The following is a 19844-nucleotide window of genomic DNA, read 5'->3' on the forward strand; positions in this document are numbered from 1 at the left end:
GTGGGAGAGAGGGGTCTGGATTACTGAAGACCTGGATCCAAGGCTTTCCTCGGCTCTCAAAAAGGCAGTAAGCAGCCCTAGTGCTCACCAACACCCCGTCTGCCTCTCCCATGGGAATCTTTATGCACTGCTGCACCACAAACCAACCAGCACCCCCATGATAAACACCCCATCATTGTCCTGTTATTCTTCCCATTAAGACAGACAAGAGCCACCCCCCCATGGATCTGAAAAGGCTCCCATCCCTTGCACTTCCCCAGTCACCCCTTTTGCTTCCCTCCTAGCCCCGGGTTCCAATGTAAGTGAAGGGTGACTTGAAACAAACACACGTGACAGAGAACCTGCCTTTCCAGTTATGAACTTGTGGGCCATGCGGATGATGAGATATGCCCAGAAAATATGCAGCGACTGCAGCACCACCATCATGAAGTTGAAGAAGTAATAGCCAAAGAAGGGTGGGTACAGGTCCAGGGGATAGACCACTGTGCAATGCATGATCCTAAAGGGAAAGGCAACAGACTTCAGGCACATTCACAGTACTGAAAGTGGGGTGGCTACAGGCCCCTCCTTGCTCTTGTGACTCACAAGCCAAAACGAGCAGCAGGACCTAGCAGCTAGCAGCCCAGCCTGAGATTCAAAAGTCCTGGGTTCTGTTCCTGGCTCTGCCATGTACCAGGAACACCAGCTTGGCCTCCTGGAACGTCACCCACCAGCTAGTTTTACCCTCCCCCAACCCGCAGTACACCAGCCGCCTTGTGTACGTAGTCAGAGGCCGGCGCAGTCGCTCACCAGAAGGGCAGGATGACCAGGCGTGTGATGATGAAGACAGCAGCGAACACAATGAAGATGTTGTTGCAGGTGTTCTTCCAGCCAGCATAGTTAAACATCTTGGCAGACTGTGGGGCAAGAGACCACAGCAACAATGAGCTCTAGTGCCTTTGAGGGGTGGGAGATAGAGGGGGGCCTGGGCTTTGGGAGACTCAGCTGAGCCACTGTCTCTGGTGGGGGGCTCTCCCACTTGTCACAAGGGTCACAACCCTGCCCTTCCCCCCGCTCCTCATCAGTCTCCCCAGGGGCATCTCATACATACAGACAGCCCTGCTCAGAGCACGGGACTAGAACCCCAGCCCTGCTACCAGCAGCCACATGGTTTGCTTTGCAGGCAGGGACCATGTTTGGAGTGTGGCCACCAGCAACAGATGGAGCCTCTTTGAGCCTCTGTGTCTCAATGAAATGCATGTTTCACATCAAGCATATTGCTGCAGCACCTAGGAGGTCCCGGTGTGCCAGGTACTGCCCGCGCACACAAGGCAAGACCAGCCCTGCCCTAAGGAGCTCAGAGTCCAAACAGACCAGAGATAAGAATTGGGACTCCTGGATTCTGTGCCTGGCTCAGTGGGGCAGAACCCCACTTCTCCCAATGGGAGTTGGTTCCAGTGGTTTCCTATGGCAATTCACACCAACAGAGGTGCCCTGCTAGGGTCCTGCTCTCACTGCACTCGCAGCTGCGTAGTACATCAGCCATGGGCACCGGGGGGGGGGGGGGGGGGGAGGGAGGGGGTGTGTGTGTGTGTGTGTGTGTGTGTGTGTGTGTTGGGTTTGTTTGTTTTGCACTGCTGGGGAATGGGGCTGCCCCTCTCTCACCTCCAGCAAGTAGTCAGAGGAGTCATGCAGGGCCATGATCAGTGTCCCTGCCCGGATGTAGTTGGCAAACCAGGAGAAGCTGATCAGGATGATGGTGGCCACATGGTGGATGATCTGCTCTTTGAAGTCCTGGCCAGTAAGCAGGGGAAGAAGAGAGAGTTAACCCCTACAACACACACATGGCGGGACCCTGGGCCAACCCCACCTGTTCCAGGCCCTGCCTGGCCAAACCTTCTAACCCTCTCCCCAGCACACCAACCAGACCCTCCCTGCCCAGACTGGACTCCCTCCCTCAGCTCTGGATAAACAATCCCACCCTTGGGAGGCAGATGTGCCCCCCCGCGGGATGGAGAAATGGGGGATTGAAGAGGAGCTGCCTGGCGATCACCATCCTGTAAGTGTGTGGGGGCACATTTCAAGTGCCAGGGCTGGTGAGGGGCACTAGTTGCCCTATGGGGCTATCAGAGGAGGAACCCCAAGTAGAAGCCCTCTGAGACCCTCTCCTCCCATGTCCCAGAAGCCTAAGACCGACCAGGCAGAGACAACTCTCTTTAGACCCTGCCTCTGTGGCAGCAGGAGGGCCAGCCCACAGCTCCCAGATCTCATCTCCATTCGGCAGCAGGCCAGGACTGGGTATACACGCTGGTCTCCATTCATCCCACCCCCACCCCACATTCCCAGAGACATCTCCCTCTTCCACAGCCAGGCCCATGGGGAGATGGTTTACCTTCCGCTTCACATCAGAGGCGATGCTGAAGAGCAGAGACCAGTAGAATGACAGCTCGATCATGTAGTACCAGTACTGAGATGGCAGTGTGGTCTGCAAAGCAAACGGGACCAGAGAGCAAAACATAAGACTGCTCTGCTGAAGCATATGCACACCCTGTACTGGATGGGATCAGTAGGGCTCTGCTGTGTGTCACATTCCCTATACTGCATAGAGCTAATGGAAACTCTCTTGCAGCTCAAGTGGTAAGGACATGAGCTTTGGAAGCAGGAACCTTATTTTTCCTAGGTGGCCACAAGCAGCCTATTGCACTAGCCCAGTGACTCCTTAGACCTCCATCCAAGGAGATACCGGCCACCAAGTGGTTGCCAGGTAACCATCCCAACTTGGACGCAAGCGCACCAATGGCCGGGCATCCCAATGAAGCTGGGAGGCCATGCTGCCTTTCACTGGCTGTGCAGGCAGCTACGCTGCAGGCTGGACTCACTCTGCCAAGGGGTGCTAACACTGAGAGCAGGCACCCCTTGCATGCTGGTCTCACCTGGATTGGGTAGCCTTTCCACACCTCCTTTAGGTCATAGAACCAGGGCTTCTGCCAGGAAAAGTGGGAGGGGGGAGAGAGCAGAGGGTTAGCAGGGCAACTTGGCCAGCAGGGGCAAGAGGCCAGGAAGGGGTCAAAACGGCAGTTCTTACTTACATCCACTATGACGGCCATGCCAGCAATGAAAGCAATAAGGTAAAAGGTGAATCGCCAACTGGAAAAAGGAAGCAGATGGTTCTCACCAGAGGAGCGGGGCGAAGGGAGAGGGCACATGGCACGGGAAGGGCAGGTGGAGAACCCCAGGCGCTGGGAGCCAGCCCAGGGAGATGGGGTTGAAGAGCCTGGCTGGGTTGTCAGGGCCCCTTCAGGTGTCTCTCGTGATCTTGCAGGGACAGAGCCCTGTGCAATGCTCTGGGGAAAACTGGGGGGAACCCTGCAGCAGCGCACGCTGCAGTGTAATAGCTCTGGGTCAGACAGCCCCTTGAACCTGTCTCTCTTGCCTCTCCTTGGAACCAGGGCCCAGCAGGCCTGGAGCAGCACTCACAACAGGCATCAGCCCGGGGTGAGAGAGGAAAAGCCTCTACGGCTCCCCTCCTGCACACACCTCCTGCTCAGCCCGGGCTGTTCTGATGCAGCACATGGGGGTGCTGCCCCAAATGGAATCCCAGGACCCTGTGAGCTGCTGTTCTAGTGCTTCCATCCCAGAGGTTCTCTTAGCCAGCACTGGAAAACCACCCACCCACCAGCCCCTGCCAGATCTCACAGTGAGAGCCCCAGGCCTGCCCTGTGGACCCAGTTCAGGGAGTCCTGAGATCCAACGGGGTGCGCTGCAGGGTCACTGTAGTCACCAGGGCCTCATCGCTGCATGGCTGGGCAAGGGGCACCGGACCCTTACCTGGCCTCCCGGAACTTCTTGAGCAAGCTGGGCCTGTCCTGGTTGCGCCTGCGTCGGAACCAGCGCTCCACCTGCCGGACTGTACAGCCACTCTTCTTAGAGAGCATCTCCACATCACCCTGAGAAGGATGGGAGAGACCCCCCGAGCGGTTACTAGGCTCCGGGGCAGCTGGGCTAGACCACAGGGCAATCAGGGACCACCTGTGCCAGGGCAAGCAGAGGACATCTGCCCACAATGAGGTATGCGGTGGCGAGCCTGCCAGGCCCTGGTGCCTGCAACCAGGGCTGTGCAATGGCAGCTTGTGCAGAGCACCCCCTGGTCGCCGTGCTCTCGTGAGCCCAGGTATTGACCACAGCAAAGGCACCAGGGAGGAGGACACTGCTAGCCCATAAGCAACTATCCAGGGGCCCAGGATGGCCCTCAGCTGATGCTGCTGCAGCATCGCTGCTCTTGAGCTAGCTAGACTGGGTGTGTCCACATCTGCTGCACTCCCAGCCCCCAGTTACAACACAGCCAGGCCCTGGAGACAGGCCAGGCATGCCGGGCCCAGGGCTGCTTTGAGCTTTCAGAGCCAGTGGCCACAATGACTGGGCGGCATTAGCACCTGTGAGAGCATGAAGGTGACAGCACATGAGCCAAACCAGCTCCTCTAACCTGCCCTCTGTGACCCTGCCCCACTTGCACGTGGCTTCAGCAAGTACCCGCACCAGCTATCCCATGCAGAGCTCAAACGGTGCTCCTCGTTTCCAGCCCACCCCTTCCTGCTATTCCAGTTCGGAGCCCCTCACCCTCCCCAGCTCTGCCAGTGCCCTCACTCCCACCTGGCAGCCCCCTGCAATCCCAGCCTTGGGCTCCTCCCTCTGACGCCAGCTGCCCGCCAGGCACAAGACAGTGCCCGCAATGATTCATAGTGGACCCCACCCCACTGGGGGAAAAGACCAGGGCCTTGGCCCTGCATGACTAAACCTCACACACAAGCACCCCCAGCTCCAACGGCAGCTGCTCAGCTCGCCTCCTGGTTTCTCCCAACACCTCCAGCCAGTTCATTTAGTGTCACATTAACACCCCAGGCACCTGGCAAGCCCTGCACAAGTCAGCTCCCAGGAGAGAGGGCAGCACCTCATGGCAACCCCAGGCAAAACACGCCCCCCCCGGGCGCCAACCCCTACCTGCTTGGGTTGTTTCGTGGATGCAGCGTAGAACTTTTCTAGCACGGGGTTCGGTGTGGCTTTTAATCGGATCTTCTCCTTGACATTCAAAAGCCCAGCTAGCGGGGTAGCCACATACCTGGCAGTGGGGCCAATGGGTGAGAAAAACAGGGAGCACAGGCAGAAAGCAGCCGGTTAGAATAATGCTTTCGAACAGGGGGGTCCTTCCCTTTCTGGCGATTTGGCCTTGTTCTAATATGGGGCTGCAGTTGGGAAAAGGGAAATGCCGCTTTGCACTGGGGGGAAAGTGTTGCCCAGTGGGTACAGCACTGGGCCTAGACCAGGCATCACAAACTCACCGCCCACGTGCTACCTACGGCCTGAGCACTTCTACAATCTGGCCCAGGCACAGCTGCCAGCATGTGACTCCTTGTTGCCCTGCGGGGGGAACACGTCCATAACCTTCCTCCATGTCCCTACCCCATCTCTCCCCACCTTACTCCGCTCTGCCCCCACATTGCGCCCCTTCCCTCACGCCCCTTCCCTGAGGGATGTGACCATGGGCATTCCCAGGGTGAGGGGGGCCTGGCGCATGGCAGGAAGTGCGGTGACTGGGCTAGCCTGGGAGACGGCAGCAGAGGGGAGCAGAGCAGGCTGCTGTGATGCTCTGCCTCCCTGCAGTGAGTGGGCGGCGAGGCAGGGACTCCTTCTGCCTGCCCCAGTCGACTCAGGGCCCCACCGCTACAGCCAGTGCAGGGGAGTGTCCAGTCCCTAGGATAGTTGGAATAGTTACCACAGAGTGCCCCGCTCCCGCCCACAGAGCTGCCACGTTGAACCATCCTATGAATGGGAAGGGTCTGTGCACGCTGCTGGGGGCCACAAGGTTGTTGTGGCAGGGATGCAGAGCCAGCAGCCTGAAGCTGCTCTAGCCCCACTGTGCTGCCAGTGGTGAGGGTGCAGGCCCTCTGTGGGTTTTAAGTCACCTGGGGGTAGCAGGCAGGGCTGTGAGGAACATGCAGAAACCCCCCCAGGAATCTCTCCAGCAGGGGTGCCCGCGAGGAGGATTTGAGGACTGGCACCGGCCCAAAGGTACAATGCGTTTGGGAAGGAGACCTGGGTAGTTTAGCCACTGGCCTGCTGAGTGACCATGGCCATGTCAGGGCACCTCTGCACTTCAGTTTCCACATCTGTACAAGGGGACAATGATGCTGCTCTCCAGTGTGAAGTGGCACAGAAGAGCTAGGACGAGTTCTTGCAGCGTGAGCTCTCTGGGGCAACATCTGCCACCATGGGGCTCAGAGGCTCATGTAATACTCCTAATTATTAAACTGTAACTCTTCAGGCCTAGAACTGCATCACCCTGTATTCGAGTAGCTTCTGGCAGACACGCTGTTATTGGTCAGCCAGTAGACACCCTCATAATGCAAATCTACACAGATAATCGGTTCTCTCTTCCAACCTGACAGCCCTGGGATCACAACTCTGATGCCACCCATAGTCACCAGCAAGAATTCTGCTGGGCAGTGGCCACTAGGCAGCAGTTAGACCCACATTAGACAGCAAACCTACCTGGTCGAAAGAGGTGCAGCTACGCACTGCATCCTTCCCATTTTACAGATGGGAAAACTGAGGCATGGGTGGAAGCCAGGAGAGAAATGGACTTATTCCCATGTCATACAGTTAATGAGAACAGAATCCAGGATTCCTGGTTTCCAGCCTCCCCATCTCTAAGACAACTCCTCTCCCACAGCTAGGGACAGATCCCAAGAGTCCCGACTTCCAGCAAGTAGAGACAAGGGTCAATCCTAAGACCTGTCAGATGGAGGTGACTGGGGAAGGAAAGGATTAAAAATGAGAGTATACGGTCTGAACTGACATCTGTGGGGAGAGAGAGAAAGCAAAACAGAGGGAAGAAAAGAAAGGCTCAGAGGGAAAGATGTGATTGACGTTCAAAGTGTAACCATATCTCAGGGTATGTCTATAGTTACCGGGAGTTGGACACACCGTGATGGATCTTTGGGAGCTCACTTTTGCCATGTGTAAAGACGCAGGAAAATAGATCTCTTTGGGCTCAGCCATCAACACTGGTGCTCCATGCCACAGTGTGGAGTAAGGGACACCACAATGTGCCGGAAGAGCCCCGATCAACACTAGTATGTGGTGGGGGGGGTGGAGGGGAGCCGAGTTAGTCTGTATCTTCAAAAACAACAGGAAGTCCTGGGGCACCTCATAGACTAACATCTTGTGGAGCAGGAGCTTTCATGGGCAAAGACCCGCTTTGTCAGATACATGAGTGGGGGAGTTCCAGAGGAGGGTTTAAAGAGGGGGTCCCAGTCAAAAGGAGAGCCAGAGCTGCCCAGGTCTGTTCAGTCATGGTGATGTGGCCCATCATCAGCAGTTAATGTGGAGCTGTGGCCACATCCTGCTTGACTGAACTGACTTGATTTCTCCTCTCTTGATGTTCACAACTCCACATTAACTGCTGATAATGGGCCGCATCCTCCGTGACTGAACAGACTTGGTCAACCATGGCTCTCCCCTTGATCTATACTAGGGCAGAAAGTCAATTCTGATATGTTGATTCTAGCTTTGCTAATGGCATAGCTAGGATTGACTTTGCTCCCTAGTGTAGACGAGGCCTAACTGAGAGGAGAGGAAAATGAACAGGTGACAGGAAAGAGAAGGGGGAAAGAGACAGTGGCTGGGAAGTGAATCCACCCTTTGTTACCCAGAAGAGGTCTCCAACCACCTACTTCTCAGTGGGAGGCCGCAGCTTTCACTCAGTGAAGTCAGGCATCCTAGGCAGTTCACTGACAACGTGAGGAGACATCCTGGAGCAACCCAGCCCCCTTTTCTCCCGCTTCCCGCTGTTTCCGCCTCCCAGCTGCAATCCCGGCAAGATGTCCTCATCGAACTTGAGGCACGCGCACCACACGGGCAGGCAGCTCCCGACGGAGCCCCGCCCACCCCCGTGTATGTGCTCAATCCCCCAACAAAGCAAGCTCTGTTCTCTTCTCTCCATTCATCACCGGGGGTGGTTTATACAACAAACTGCTCTTTAATGCCTCGGCCCAGCTGTCACTGCCTCAGCCCTCAGCATTGCTGAGATACTCGGGATCGGGGGCCAGGGTGCACAATGGGAGCATTTTGCTGTGCTGCCTGGGATGGGTACAGATAAATACACTCCACACGCTCTGTACTCCTAGAAGCTAGGAGGTTAGAGACCATCCACCAGGCTTTATCTCACTCCAGAGGTCAGTGCAGGTCACAGCTGAAGGTTGCTTTGTGCAGTCTGGATTTGGGACTTGCTAGCATGTGGGAGGGAGGGTGAATGTAAATGAAACAAGGAGCTTCCCTCCACTTCACGTACAGCCCCACTCAACTGAGATCTGATCCAATGTCCATACACTGGACTCCGGACTCCTGGGTTCTGCTCGCAGCTGTGGATGGGGAAAGAGGTCTGTTGAGTTAGAGAAGGGGCAAGAAGGCAGGACTCCTGGGTTCAGTTCCTGACTCTGGGAAGGGAGTGAGGTGTAGAGATTTGAATGGGGGCCACATTTTTTAACTCGCTCAGGCACATGAACAAGGTCAGGGTTTGCAGAAGCCCTGAGCAGCGAACACTGGGAAAATACATCCCCAGTGGCCTAGGGTTAAAACTAAGCTTTCTCCAGGGCTGGCCATTCGCTCACTGTCCACCAGGAGGAGCTCCTCAGGGCATTCCCTGCAGCAGCTGGAGCCAGGATGCAGGGATGGATGGTGCTGATCTGGCCCCCCCCAAGGCACTCACATTTCGAAGACATGCCGGACGATGAGGAAGAGGAAGGCTAAGGGGATGGTGATGTAGAGGTCTGAGGCCTTGGCGTAGATCCGCCCATTGCGGTCTTCCAGGTCTGCCCAGGTCAAGTTCACTGGCAACCAGAGCCGGTCCCACCAAAAGTAATTGTATAATGTCTGGAACATCCTGCAGGGGGAGAGACAAGGAGTCTTGCACTCATGTTCCCAGGTTATTTCTGCTTCATGGCTCCCTGTGTCTCCTACCCTCGCCCGGGCCCCACTAGCAAAGCCCCTGCCTCCACCCCCTGGATTCCCAGCACCCAGATTACATGGAAGCAACATGGATGCACATAGCTCATCACCGCTCACAGTGCCAGTCCTGAGATCCCTCCTCTCAAAGCACAAGCCCCTTCCTGCCCCACAGCAGGAGAATCGCCTTAAGCCCTATGGTGCTAAGGACACGTGGGAAAGTACATGATGCGGGGGGGAGGGGGAACACTGCAGCCATTTAAACACCATGTGGCAGTTTACCACAGCAAGAACCTCATATCTGACCAAAATCACAGAGGAAATCCAGGGAAGCCAAGTGTGGAGGCTCTTGAGTTAAAAGGCTCTATAATGACTGCAGATGGTCAGGGTTGGGCCAGATGTACGCAAGTTCACATGCTACATTCAACTCAAGACACTAAGCATAGTTGTCTGAGTCAGTCCTTTGGAGCTGGGGTTGGCTTTTTTTCCTGCCTGTCCAGCACCTAATGCTAGGGTGTCCCCCATGGTGAACCTACATGTTACTGCAGAACAGCTGCGTCCAACACAGGGCTTCTGGCCCACACAGCCTTTTAATCCAGCCCATGGAGCCTCCAGCAGTGCCATTTCGAAAGCCAGCTGAGCAGCTCCGAGTCACATATGGCTCTTTAAGGAGCCATTTGCAGCTCCGGACGCTGCCACCTGATGACTCCTCTGGCTCCCTGCCCTGCCACGCTGAAAGAATAGAACTGAATTTAATTGATTTAATGGTCGGCAGGAAGGATGTGGACTTTAGACCAATTAAATTGAGTCCCATTATTTCCGCGTGGCATGGCAGGGAGCTGCACATGCTGCAGGTGGGGGAGGGAGTAGGAGGGCGCGGGGAGCCACACAGCTGTGCTCAGAAGGAGACAGTGGCCTGGCTAAGGTGCAGCGGCAGGGTGGCAGCACCCAGAGCTCCTGTATAAGGTAAGTTAATCCTGGGTTTGTGGCTGAGAGGGGTTAAGACTGGAGGTGGGGTGGAGGGGCAGGTTTGGGGCTATTTTGTGTTCAGCCCCAGTATATGTAAAAATTTGCCACGTGGCCCCAATAAAAAAAGGTTGGGCACCCCTGCTGTAGAACAAACATCAGTAGGAGGCACCCTGCCAAGAGTGTTGGCTGTGTGTTATCACACCGAGGGCATTTACCCAGCTTGGAGAGGGATTAGTGGCACTGCCCACGATCTCAGGCCTCTGCAATCTCCAATTCTGCTAGCAGCACAAATGCACCCAGCTCTGCAACTATCCTTCACTCACCTCCATGCACAATTCCAGTTACTAACCTGTTCCCTCTCCCTCCCTGACCCACCCTTTCCAGGTGTAGGCAACTGACATTCTGCCGGGATTCAGAACGGGGAGGCTGAACTGTGGCCTTCCCCAGAAAGACCCCAACCATGACACACAGGCACCTGGGCAAATAGACCCAAGTTCTTTGAGAAAACTCTCACCTCAGACCTGAAAAACTCACTACACCAAACACATCTTACAGGATATTCATCCATCAAGAGGAAGCTGTAAGGAGTCTAAAGAAAGCTCACAACTTGTCAAGTTCGCGACTGCACAGGTACCAGTATTGACTAATGTATTTCTATTGACTGTATGCTTTATGCACTTGGAGTTTAAAAAAAAACAAAACAAACACAACAAAATCAGTCAGTCACTGGGAAACCAGTTTCGGGGATGGTCCGCACATGCAGGAAGGTGTTGTCCCTCTTCCACTATACAATCAGTGATGTAACGCAAGCTTCCATTGTTTAGCCTTGCACCATAAAAACAATCCAAACCGCTTGAAGGTGGAAAAGGAGCATAGCAAGAGGACCCAGAATGGAACAGAACAGCTTCAGTGTAATGCAGAGGACAGACAGGTTCTTTGGATCCATTCACAGAGGAAATCCCTTGGGAAGCAGGGGGGTTTCATGAACACTTAGATCCTGGCTCCAGTGAAGCCAGCCCACTCTGCACCAGGATAAACATCCGGGAGGCTGTGAAGGGAGGGTGGGGGGGAAACCAGACATCATCCGCTAGAGAAGGAAACAGCTGATCTATGCTGATCCAGCTTTGCATTGTGTTTTGGATTGTAACCTCTGCACCGCTTACTCTTGTTTCTAGTTCAATCTCTATTCTCTCTTGGACAAACTGGCTTTGGTTTTATTAGATAGCTCACCAGTGCACAATGGTTAAGATAAACTACAGGCGGGGGGGCAGGGGAGCTGAGATCTCTCCGAGTTCCAGGGACTGGATATCCCAGAACGATTCAAAGGGCATCTTGGACTGGGGTACGTCTCTTCGTAACTGGCAAGGTGAAGACAAGGCTTGGGCAGCTTTTGGGAGCTGACACCAGCCAGATGCTGGGAGGAAAGGGGATGCTAAAAGGGCTCAATCCCGACCATTAGTCTGGCTCTCTGCTGCCCTGTGCCCCAACATATGCAGAGGGATGCCATCCAAGTCAGCTACTACCTTGCCACTGACAGCAGTTCAGTGCAAGCAGAGCAAACGTCTCCAGGCTACTGTTCACCTCAATGGGACAGATTCCAATCCAGCTCACTCTGGCAATGAGTGCAGAGAGGCAGTTGCCCCAATGCCTGGGTCTCGGCCTGTCTCGGGGTAAGCAGCTTGTATGATACAGGGTTGAAAACCCGCCAAAAATCAGCTCCCCTCCTCCATGTGGCTGTGTAACAGCTGTGCAGCCTGGCACTGTGCTTCACTCCAGAGGTAGCTGCCCTACAACAGTGCAGGAGACACGCAAGCTTCACCTTCTTGCATTAGCCATTTTACAGCGCAGCGGGCAGGGCACTGCATTCTATGGCCAGCTCTGCCACTGCTGTCGGACAAGTCATTACCCAAATGCCTCTGGTCTCCCTCCCAGCTTTGCTGTAGCTACACGGCCTGCGAGATCACCAGAGTGGGAACTGTCTCTCACTCTGTGCCCACACAGGGCCCTGTCGCTGTTGTAACACAAAGATGTTCCATAGCCAAACAGGAAGCATGAAACACTAAAAAGTTTAGCAGTGGCTGGGTACTCAGCACAGAATTAACAAGAGGGAAGGAATGCAAGCCAAAATATGACCAGAACAGGTTAAAGCATATTTAGCTAAGTTAGATGTATGCAGGTCAGCAGGGCCCGATGAAATTCACCCTAGGGTTCTTAAGGAACTAGTGGAAGTGATCTTGGAACTGTTAGCAATCATCTTCCAGAACTCACTGAGGAAGGGTAAAATCTGGGGAGGACCCAAGAAAGGTAAAACACAATACCTGCCTTATAAAGGGGAGAACAAAGAGAATCCAGGAAATTTCAGAGCAGTCAGACTGAATTTGATACCTGGAAGGATACCGGAACAAGTTACTGACCACTTTGTAAGCACCTGGGAGGTAACAGAGTGATAAGCAAAGTCAAGAGCAAGCCATGCTAAACAAATCTAGTTTACATATCTAACAGGATGAGTGGCCTAGTGGACAGCTGGAAGCAGTAGATGTGATATAGACTGCTTTTACTAAAGCTTTTGATAATCGTCCCACATGGCGTTTTCAACTGCATAGTTCAGAAAGGTGGTCCAAAGGCAGGTGGGTGCACAACTGGTTGAAAGAGCGTCCTCAGAAAAAAGGTTCTCAACTGTTAGTGATCAAACTGGGAGAACAGATTTAGTGGGATGATTCAGAGGGTCAAGTACTCTTCAATATTTTCATTAACACTGGGATAATGGAGTGGAGGATGTGCAAATAAAAGCTCCAGCGGACACCGCAGTGGGAGGAGTTATTGGCACTTTGGAGAACAGGGTTAGAATTGAAAATGACTTGACAAACTGGCCCGACATCAACCAGAAGAAACTTAATGAAGAGAAGTGCAAAGTACTTCACTTTGAAAGAAGAAGAATCAATTGAAATCAATTAAACAACTACAAAGTGAGGATTAAGTGGCCGGGTGATAGCACAGCTCACAAAGGGGTGGGGGCATGGAGGTGATAGTGGATCACAAAATGAGTAAGAGCCAGCAGTGATGCAGTTGCGGAAAAAGGCTAGTATTCTGAGGAAAGCATTTGTAACTGTCACCTACATTCAGCACTGGTAATGTCTCAGCTGGGGCACTGTGTCCAGTCCCAGCTGTCATGCTTTGGAAACATGATCAAACAGGAGAGAAGCCAGAGACCCAAAAAAGAGTTTGGGAAACCTGACATAAGAAGAGAGGTAAAAAGCTGGGCATGTTTAATTTTGAGAAATGGAAAAGGGTCGGGGGGTGGAAGGAGTGGATGTGATAAGTCTTCAGGTATGTTACAGGCCCTTCCAGAGGATGGTGATCAAATGTTTTCCTTGTCCATTGGCATAGCATAAGCAGCAATGGCTTTATTTTGCAGCAAGGGAGACTGAGGGTAGACATTAGGAAGAACTTCCTAACTCTTGGGTTACTTAAGCTCTTGAAAAGATGCTTCTAGGGGAAGTTATGGAATCCGCCATCACTGGAGGTTTTTAAGTGCAGATTGGACAAACATCTCATAGTCTAGGTTTGCTTGGTCCTGGGTCAGTACCAGGGGCTGTACTAATGATCCCTCCAGGACCCTTACAGCCCAACACTGCTAGGACTGAGCTTTTCCTGGAGTTTCTTCTGACTTGCGATTCAGGCACTCAGACTGGGGCATATCTACCGCCCAAGCAAGGATCCCAGTATAAGTTCACTGGGGAACAGGGAGGGTTTTCCACCTGACCTCCCACGTGCTGCATTTCCAGGGTTCTCTGAAGCAAGGAGCTGACACTCCTACAGACCCATGCTAATTATGAGCTATTCAATAGCACTGGGAGGGTGCAGGAATCAGTGGATTTGAGCCAATTTTGCAGAGATACCAGAGCAGCCAGCTGACTTGAGTACTGACATAATGTGGGCCTGGATAGGGGTAACTGTGAGACAGTACCCCAGTCTGGCTCTTCGGGGTCAGCCAGCCTCATGCTCCAGTAAACTTTGGCTCTCCAGTCACCTCATTTGTCCTGTAGAGGGGCCTGAGGTTGAAGGGATGTTTTAGGATTCCCCCCCGCCCCAACTTCCAGGATCAATATTCATGTGGCTCTGCGAAGAGCCACCTCACCAGAGCCCAACATGCACCTGAAACTTTGCTAAGTGGCATCGGGCCCAGGCTGCTCAACAGACTGCCATGGCCACCCAGCCACCACACAATTCCTCCTGTGGGGGCAGGTCCTCCATGGAACAAGCTGCCCCACCCACCAAAATAAATGACCCCCTTAAAGGGCTTGGCTGAGGTGTGGGGGGAACAGAACCAAGGCAAAGTGGGGCTATGGCCACAGGGCATGAAGCCATACACCGCAGCCAGACGTACAGTTCATCCTTGGGCAGGCGGGAGCCAAGCACACCAGGAGTCCAGGCATCAGTGGCCCATTTCCTGAGCACTTGCCACACCCTGCAGCACATGGGGCAAGGAATCCAGCCAAAGATGTACGGCTGTGAGCCAAGGGCCCTGCTATGGTGAGAGCGGGCATGATCTTTGTGTTAATGGGGTGGATGGATTCACTCAACCATCAGACAGCTTCTTTGCGCACATGATGGTAGATTTTACCAGGGCCAAACCCCAAGGTAAATCTGGAGTCCTGCTAGTGGCCTCAGCATGGCAGCTCCCACTTCCAAGAGCGAGGGCCAGCCCTCTGCCTCAGTCATTATCCACACCGGACGTGACAGACCAAAGCCACAGTGCACAGGGAGCTGGGGTGTGCACTCCTCCTGCCCTGCTGGGAGCCAAGACACCAACCGGACTGGCCACTTTCACTTCCTGGTTCTCTTCCTCCCTTTGCCTCCATATCCTGTCCTACCCCAACCAATCCAACATGCCCCTCCCATCTACCCCCTCCCTCACTCCTTCATACCTCCAGACACATCTCAGCCTGTGTGTTCTGCCCCATTTTGTTATTTCCTCCCTGGACACCCAGCCACAGTGCTCTCTCTTCAGACCCTCACCCCCACCCCGGCCCATCTCCCCCACGCACTGGCACCAACACATCTGAGCAATACCACCAGCCACCAGAGGAGAAAACCCAACCGAAAAGATCATTAGGCGCCAAACAACCAGCCCTCGCTCTGTTGCCCCACTGCTGTGCTCTCTACTCATTGGTTAGAGATTAAAGAGAATCCTGGTGCATATCTGCATTGAAACCCGCCCAACAGCCTAACAACCACAGATCCGCACGTGGAAAACAGCACTCTAGCAGGAATGCCACTGCTACGTGCTCAGCCAGCCGGCAAATGCACCACCAACCATACCTCTCCAGTGACACCACTCCAAGGTGTAATGTCATGTGACAGCCCAACCAAGAGCAGGTGGTGACAGGTATTCCACATACTACAGCAGCACTTTGGGACCCACACCAAGACTGGGGGTCCGTTGTACCTGGCGCAGCACAAACAGTGAGACACATCCCCACCCCAAGGAGTCTAAAGAGACTGAACAGGTGAAGCTAAGCTGGAAATGGAAGGGGAAATGGAGGCAGAAAGGGGCAGTGATTTGCCAAGGTCACCCCACAGGGCAGCGGCAGAACTGGGAATAGAATGTAGACAAGAAGCAGCGTGGGACCCGTGACCTTTTACAGTGGTCATCTACTGCTACAACTCCCGCCAACAGATGCTTCCGTCACCAGCCTGTGCTGGGCAATGGGCAAGTCAGAGCTCACACAGCGTGGGGCTGGGAGCTGACAGGTGCCTGGAAAGTGCCTGTCACAGCCCCCCACCTGCACTGCATGCTCTGTGGGGCAGCCGGTGAGCTCTCAAGGCAAGTACTTGGTCCAATGCGTTGTGTTCACATCACCGGGGCAGCAGTGTTGCAAATCTTTGATGCCAACGTATAGCATTCTGGGCAGTGGCACAGCCTCAGAAAGTTCCCAGCTCTCAGAAACCAAACAGGATGCTTTCCCAGTACTCGACACAAGGGGCTTGCAGTAATGCCAGCCTGCCCTGGCACTGGAGAACAAGAATGAGCTACAGCGGGTGGGGAAGCTTTGCTGTCTTCTCTGCAGCTGGAGCCTATGAGAGCTGATCGACATATAACCAAGCTATACAGGTGCGTGCTGGGACAGTGGGGGTCTCAGAGGTGTGGAGTGAGCAACAGCAGGCCCAGGAAAGCTGCAGTCTTTGCACCTCTGAAAATCCAGGCCTCACGTCAAGTACCTGCTGCACAAAGGACGGAGCTTACCCAGTTGCCACACAGCCCTCAGTCCCAACCCCACTGCTGCAGCCACTCCTCAAGCACCTACCACAATAAGATGGAAGCTCGCCCAGCTGCTGTATACACACTGCAGGGATCAAAAGGGCAGCAACCCTGGTCTTCAGGCACCAAACCCAGATGAGATTTTTTTCTGCGAAGGGGAGGAGGGGAAGGGACATGGCTCTGCCCAACTATAGAAACTCCACGCCTGCAGCCCAATCAGAAATCGCACAGTGTTAAACCTTCAGGAATTGGGTGCAGAGTATTCAAGGTGCGTGGTTCAACCAGGTAAGAGCACTGGGGAAGGGAGAGCAGGCTTGAAAAGCAGACACGGTAGCCCTGCCCAGACCTCTACCAGTGCTGTGCAAGCACCATGTGGAGAATGCACATGGCTAAAAGAATACACAGTGTGCCAGAACCAGTGCTCAGCTGAGCTATTCAAAAATGGAACTGTCTTCAGCAGCTGGGCAGCAGAAAGACCCATTGCTCCAGGACATGCCTCCATGCAAACACACTCCGGCTCTGCCAGGTAGTGAGGAAGTGGTGGGTCACCAACAGTCCCGAATTACACAGGCAGTGTCCCTTATTTACATATACAACTGCTTGTTCAGTATTTCATCAGTACAGAGCACCTGCCAGCAGTACAAGAGCAGGCGGCCAGTACTTACAGGTGCTTCTTTCCACTCCTCTCCTGCTCCAGCCTTCAGTGCTGTGCAGGGGAAGCAGAAGGGCCTGCACCAGCAGCAGTGTTCCCTGTAAGCCCAGTGCTTGGGCATCCACCCAAGAGATTCTGGTACCACCCAGCTTGTTAGCAGCATGTGTTTCCACTGCTGGTGCATGTCTGCACACGCCTTGGTGCGCATAAAATTTATTCTGCCCATGGATGGAAAAAAATTAGAGTGAACCCTTGTCAGCAGGGAAGTGGAAAGAGGCATCCATGAGCACTGGCCTCCTGCTGACTCCAGCTCTTGTGGGTGACTGGATTGCAGGGCTAGTGAATAGGGCTGCATGTCACGGAGATGTACTGAAGAGCCAGGGTCAGGATAGGGCTCTGTCTCGCAGGGAGTCGGTACTCATGGCCTGCAGTCTCCCCGCTCACAGAATCTGTCAACATCCCCGGCAGAGAAGCATAACTATTGATGGGTGACTGGCTGAGTGCTACAAAAGAAATATCCCTGACACACACAGGCGAGCACTGTTTAACAGTAATAATAATATCACCAGGAAGAGAAGTGGGCAGGGGAGCTTAGAAATCAATCCTGACTTCATTTGCCCAAGACAGATTTAAGCAAACATGGAACAGAGATGGGGCAGGGAGGGAGAAGTGTTCTGTAGCATCTGTTGAAGCCTGAAGGAGAAGGCAGCCCTATAAAGGGTTTCTCCCTCTTAAAGCTAAAGTGAAATCAGGCACCAACTCAGCCACACACTGAAGCACATGCTTAAAGTTAAGCCCATGCCCAATTTGTGCTGAGTCCAACTGGCACATCTAGGTCCTACCTTGCTGCTGCAGCATCATTTACCAAAAAAAGCCAAGGGATTAGCTGTCAACCACTCCCCATCTTCCCCTGCCCTTTGCCACAATCTGTACATGCCTGGGAAGATCACCTGCTTTTACTGCTGCTGACCGCTAACAGCGTGTAACTATCAAGTGGCCAGGGAGCCATTACATGAACAGAGGGGGCCAAGCATTTCAGAGTCTCAGCTGCCATTCAGTCACCAAAAACAAAGGCAAGGTTAACAACGTACTTGCAAAATACCAGATTCTTGTGAAGATCCAGGCCTTTGTCCCAGTGCTGAGAAGCTGAAACTCTTGTGAAAGGTCTGGCCCAAGTGAGCAAATCTGAACCTACGAACAAACCAGGACAAAGCTGGCTCAGATAAAGGCTGCTGAAGGTTTGGCCCTTAGTTTACAGATATGCTTTTAAAGGCTGAATACTGGGGCATCGCAGCCCCAGCGGGCGATAGGCACAGTCCCGGACTGAGGGGTCTCTGCTGTGTCAATGACAAAACACACCACCCCATGACAACAGCGTTGAGGTCCTAGAGGTCAGGCAGGCAAAGCAATGCAGATTCAAGCCAGGCTAGTAAACAGCTCTGAAGCTGCTGAACTTAGCTGCCCATGTTGGGGTGAGTGCACAGGCTGTGCTGAAATCAGAGATGCTAGATAGGTGATATTTGTTAAGGAAAACGCAGTTCGACACACTCTTTTCCACTGGCTCCAGAGAAGTGCAAACGGAGTCAAATTTCTTCCTCTCAGAAAAGGATATGAAGAAAGCAATCTGTAGAGATCACAAAGCACATGAATCTTGCTAGTAGACACACAAACACCTCTGAACCCAGGTTTTAGTGTTGAGCTGGTAAGCACCCCGAAGCATGCCCCAAAGGGAGATTACATTTGCAAGCTAGACCACCACATGCTAACTAGATGGATGATTGTTTATACCTGTTGTTAAAGCTGGTTGTCCCTCTTACAGCCACCCAAATTCTTTCCTTGGTGTGTGAGCAAGTGCTCTGCCTCAGGAAGACATGCAGTGGTAGATTTTGCTTACACAAGGTTGTGTGTTGTGGGAGCAGAACAAGATGGGGGCCAATTCTTCAGGCAGACTTGCTCCCTGAGCACTGAACACTCCACTAAGATTCCTGTGAGAAGGGAATGCTCTGCATACTGTTGACAATCCCTGTCCCAGGACTGGTGTACACATATAAATGAACTGATTATACCCAGCTTCTGTCACTGATTTCCCCTCTGCAGGCAGCTGATCTGCAAGGCCTAGTATCTGGTGTTACAAGGAGGGGCAACAATACAGAGACTATACTAGCACGCCATTTGGTCCTAGCCCTAGTGCGTTACATAGACACACACTACTATGTGCTCCTAGGTTTGCTGTGTAAATGGAGTTAATTTGTTGCTGGTGTAACATTCTATCAGTTCACACCAGCAGAGATTTGGACCCCAGTGTGTGCCTACTGTCCATTAATATGGTTGGTTAATTTTGCTGAGATTAGTTGAATTCTTTGGCTCACCCATGGGTAGAAGTCTCTCTCTCTCATGGAGCTCACATTTGTTCAGAATATGAATTTGGAAAGTATTTTTAAAACAATATAATCTTGGACTTGATCTGTAACATAGAGCTTAAGGCCAAGAGGGATCATTTGGTCTGGCTTCCTGCATTACAGGCCAGAGGACCTCATCCAGCACTTTCTGCATCCAGCTCATCACCTCCGGCTGAGCTACAGCAGGTCCTTCTTTGAAAGGGGCACCCAGATGTGAGTTGCAGACTGCCAGTGATGTAGAATCCCTGTGGTTAGCTGTAGCAAAGACTAATTCCCCCCGCTTAAAATTCTGCATTTTATTTCTCGCCTGAATTACTTCAGTTTCAGCTTCCAGGCATGAGAGCTGCTTCTGCCTTTGTCTGCTCAATTCAAGAGCAGAAACCTCCTGATGTTGGTGTCTACAGACCATGATTAAGTCACCTCTCAACCTCTGGTTCAAGGAAAGAGAATCAGCAGTTCTGCCATACATAAGTTTGAGACAAGGGGCTGGTCTGTGCTAGAAAATTAAGCCAATGCATTTTAAGGGGTGTGCATTTTTCATTCTCCTGAGTGACAATTAAGCCAACTTGAGTCCACATACAGG

The 19844-nt window shown here is 53.1% G+C and overlaps 1 protein-coding gene across 3 annotated transcripts in view; it reads right to left on the reverse strand.

The window, feature by feature from the left end:
• CERS2 (ceramide synthase 2) overlaps positions 1-19844 on the reverse strand; it is a 49430-nt gene that overhangs the window by 4532 nt on the left and 25054 nt on the right. For 2 of the 3 annotated variants that reach the window (XM_074981364.1, XM_074981365.1), the window contains exons 2-10: positions 8744-8917; positions 4978-5095; positions 3808-3926; positions 3069-3126; positions 2913-2963; positions 2372-2464; positions 1645-1773; positions 790-896; positions 346-499 (exon numbers count right to left, since the gene is read on the reverse strand). In XM_074981364.1, the coding sequence (XP_074837465.1) occupies positions 346-499; positions 790-896; positions 1645-1773; positions 2372-2464; positions 2913-2963; positions 3069-3126; positions 3808-3926; positions 4978-5095; positions 8744-8916 (1002 nt within the window). In that variant the 5' untranslated portion in view covers position 8917. Of the gene's footprint in view, positions 1-345; positions 500-789; positions 897-1644; positions 1774-2371; positions 2465-2912; positions 2964-3068; positions 3127-3807; positions 3927-4977; positions 5096-8743; positions 8918-17953; positions 18007-19844 lie in introns of those variants that run through there. The other variant, XM_074981366.1, reaches the window with a different exon arrangement.

The sequence above is a fragment of the Carettochelys insculpta genome, chromosome 30 (genome assembly GCF_033958435.1).
Source record: "Carettochelys insculpta isolate YL-2023 chromosome 30, ASM3395843v1, whole genome shotgun sequence".
Taxonomy (NCBI): Eukaryota; Metazoa; Chordata; order Testudines; family Carettochelyidae; genus Carettochelys; species Carettochelys insculpta.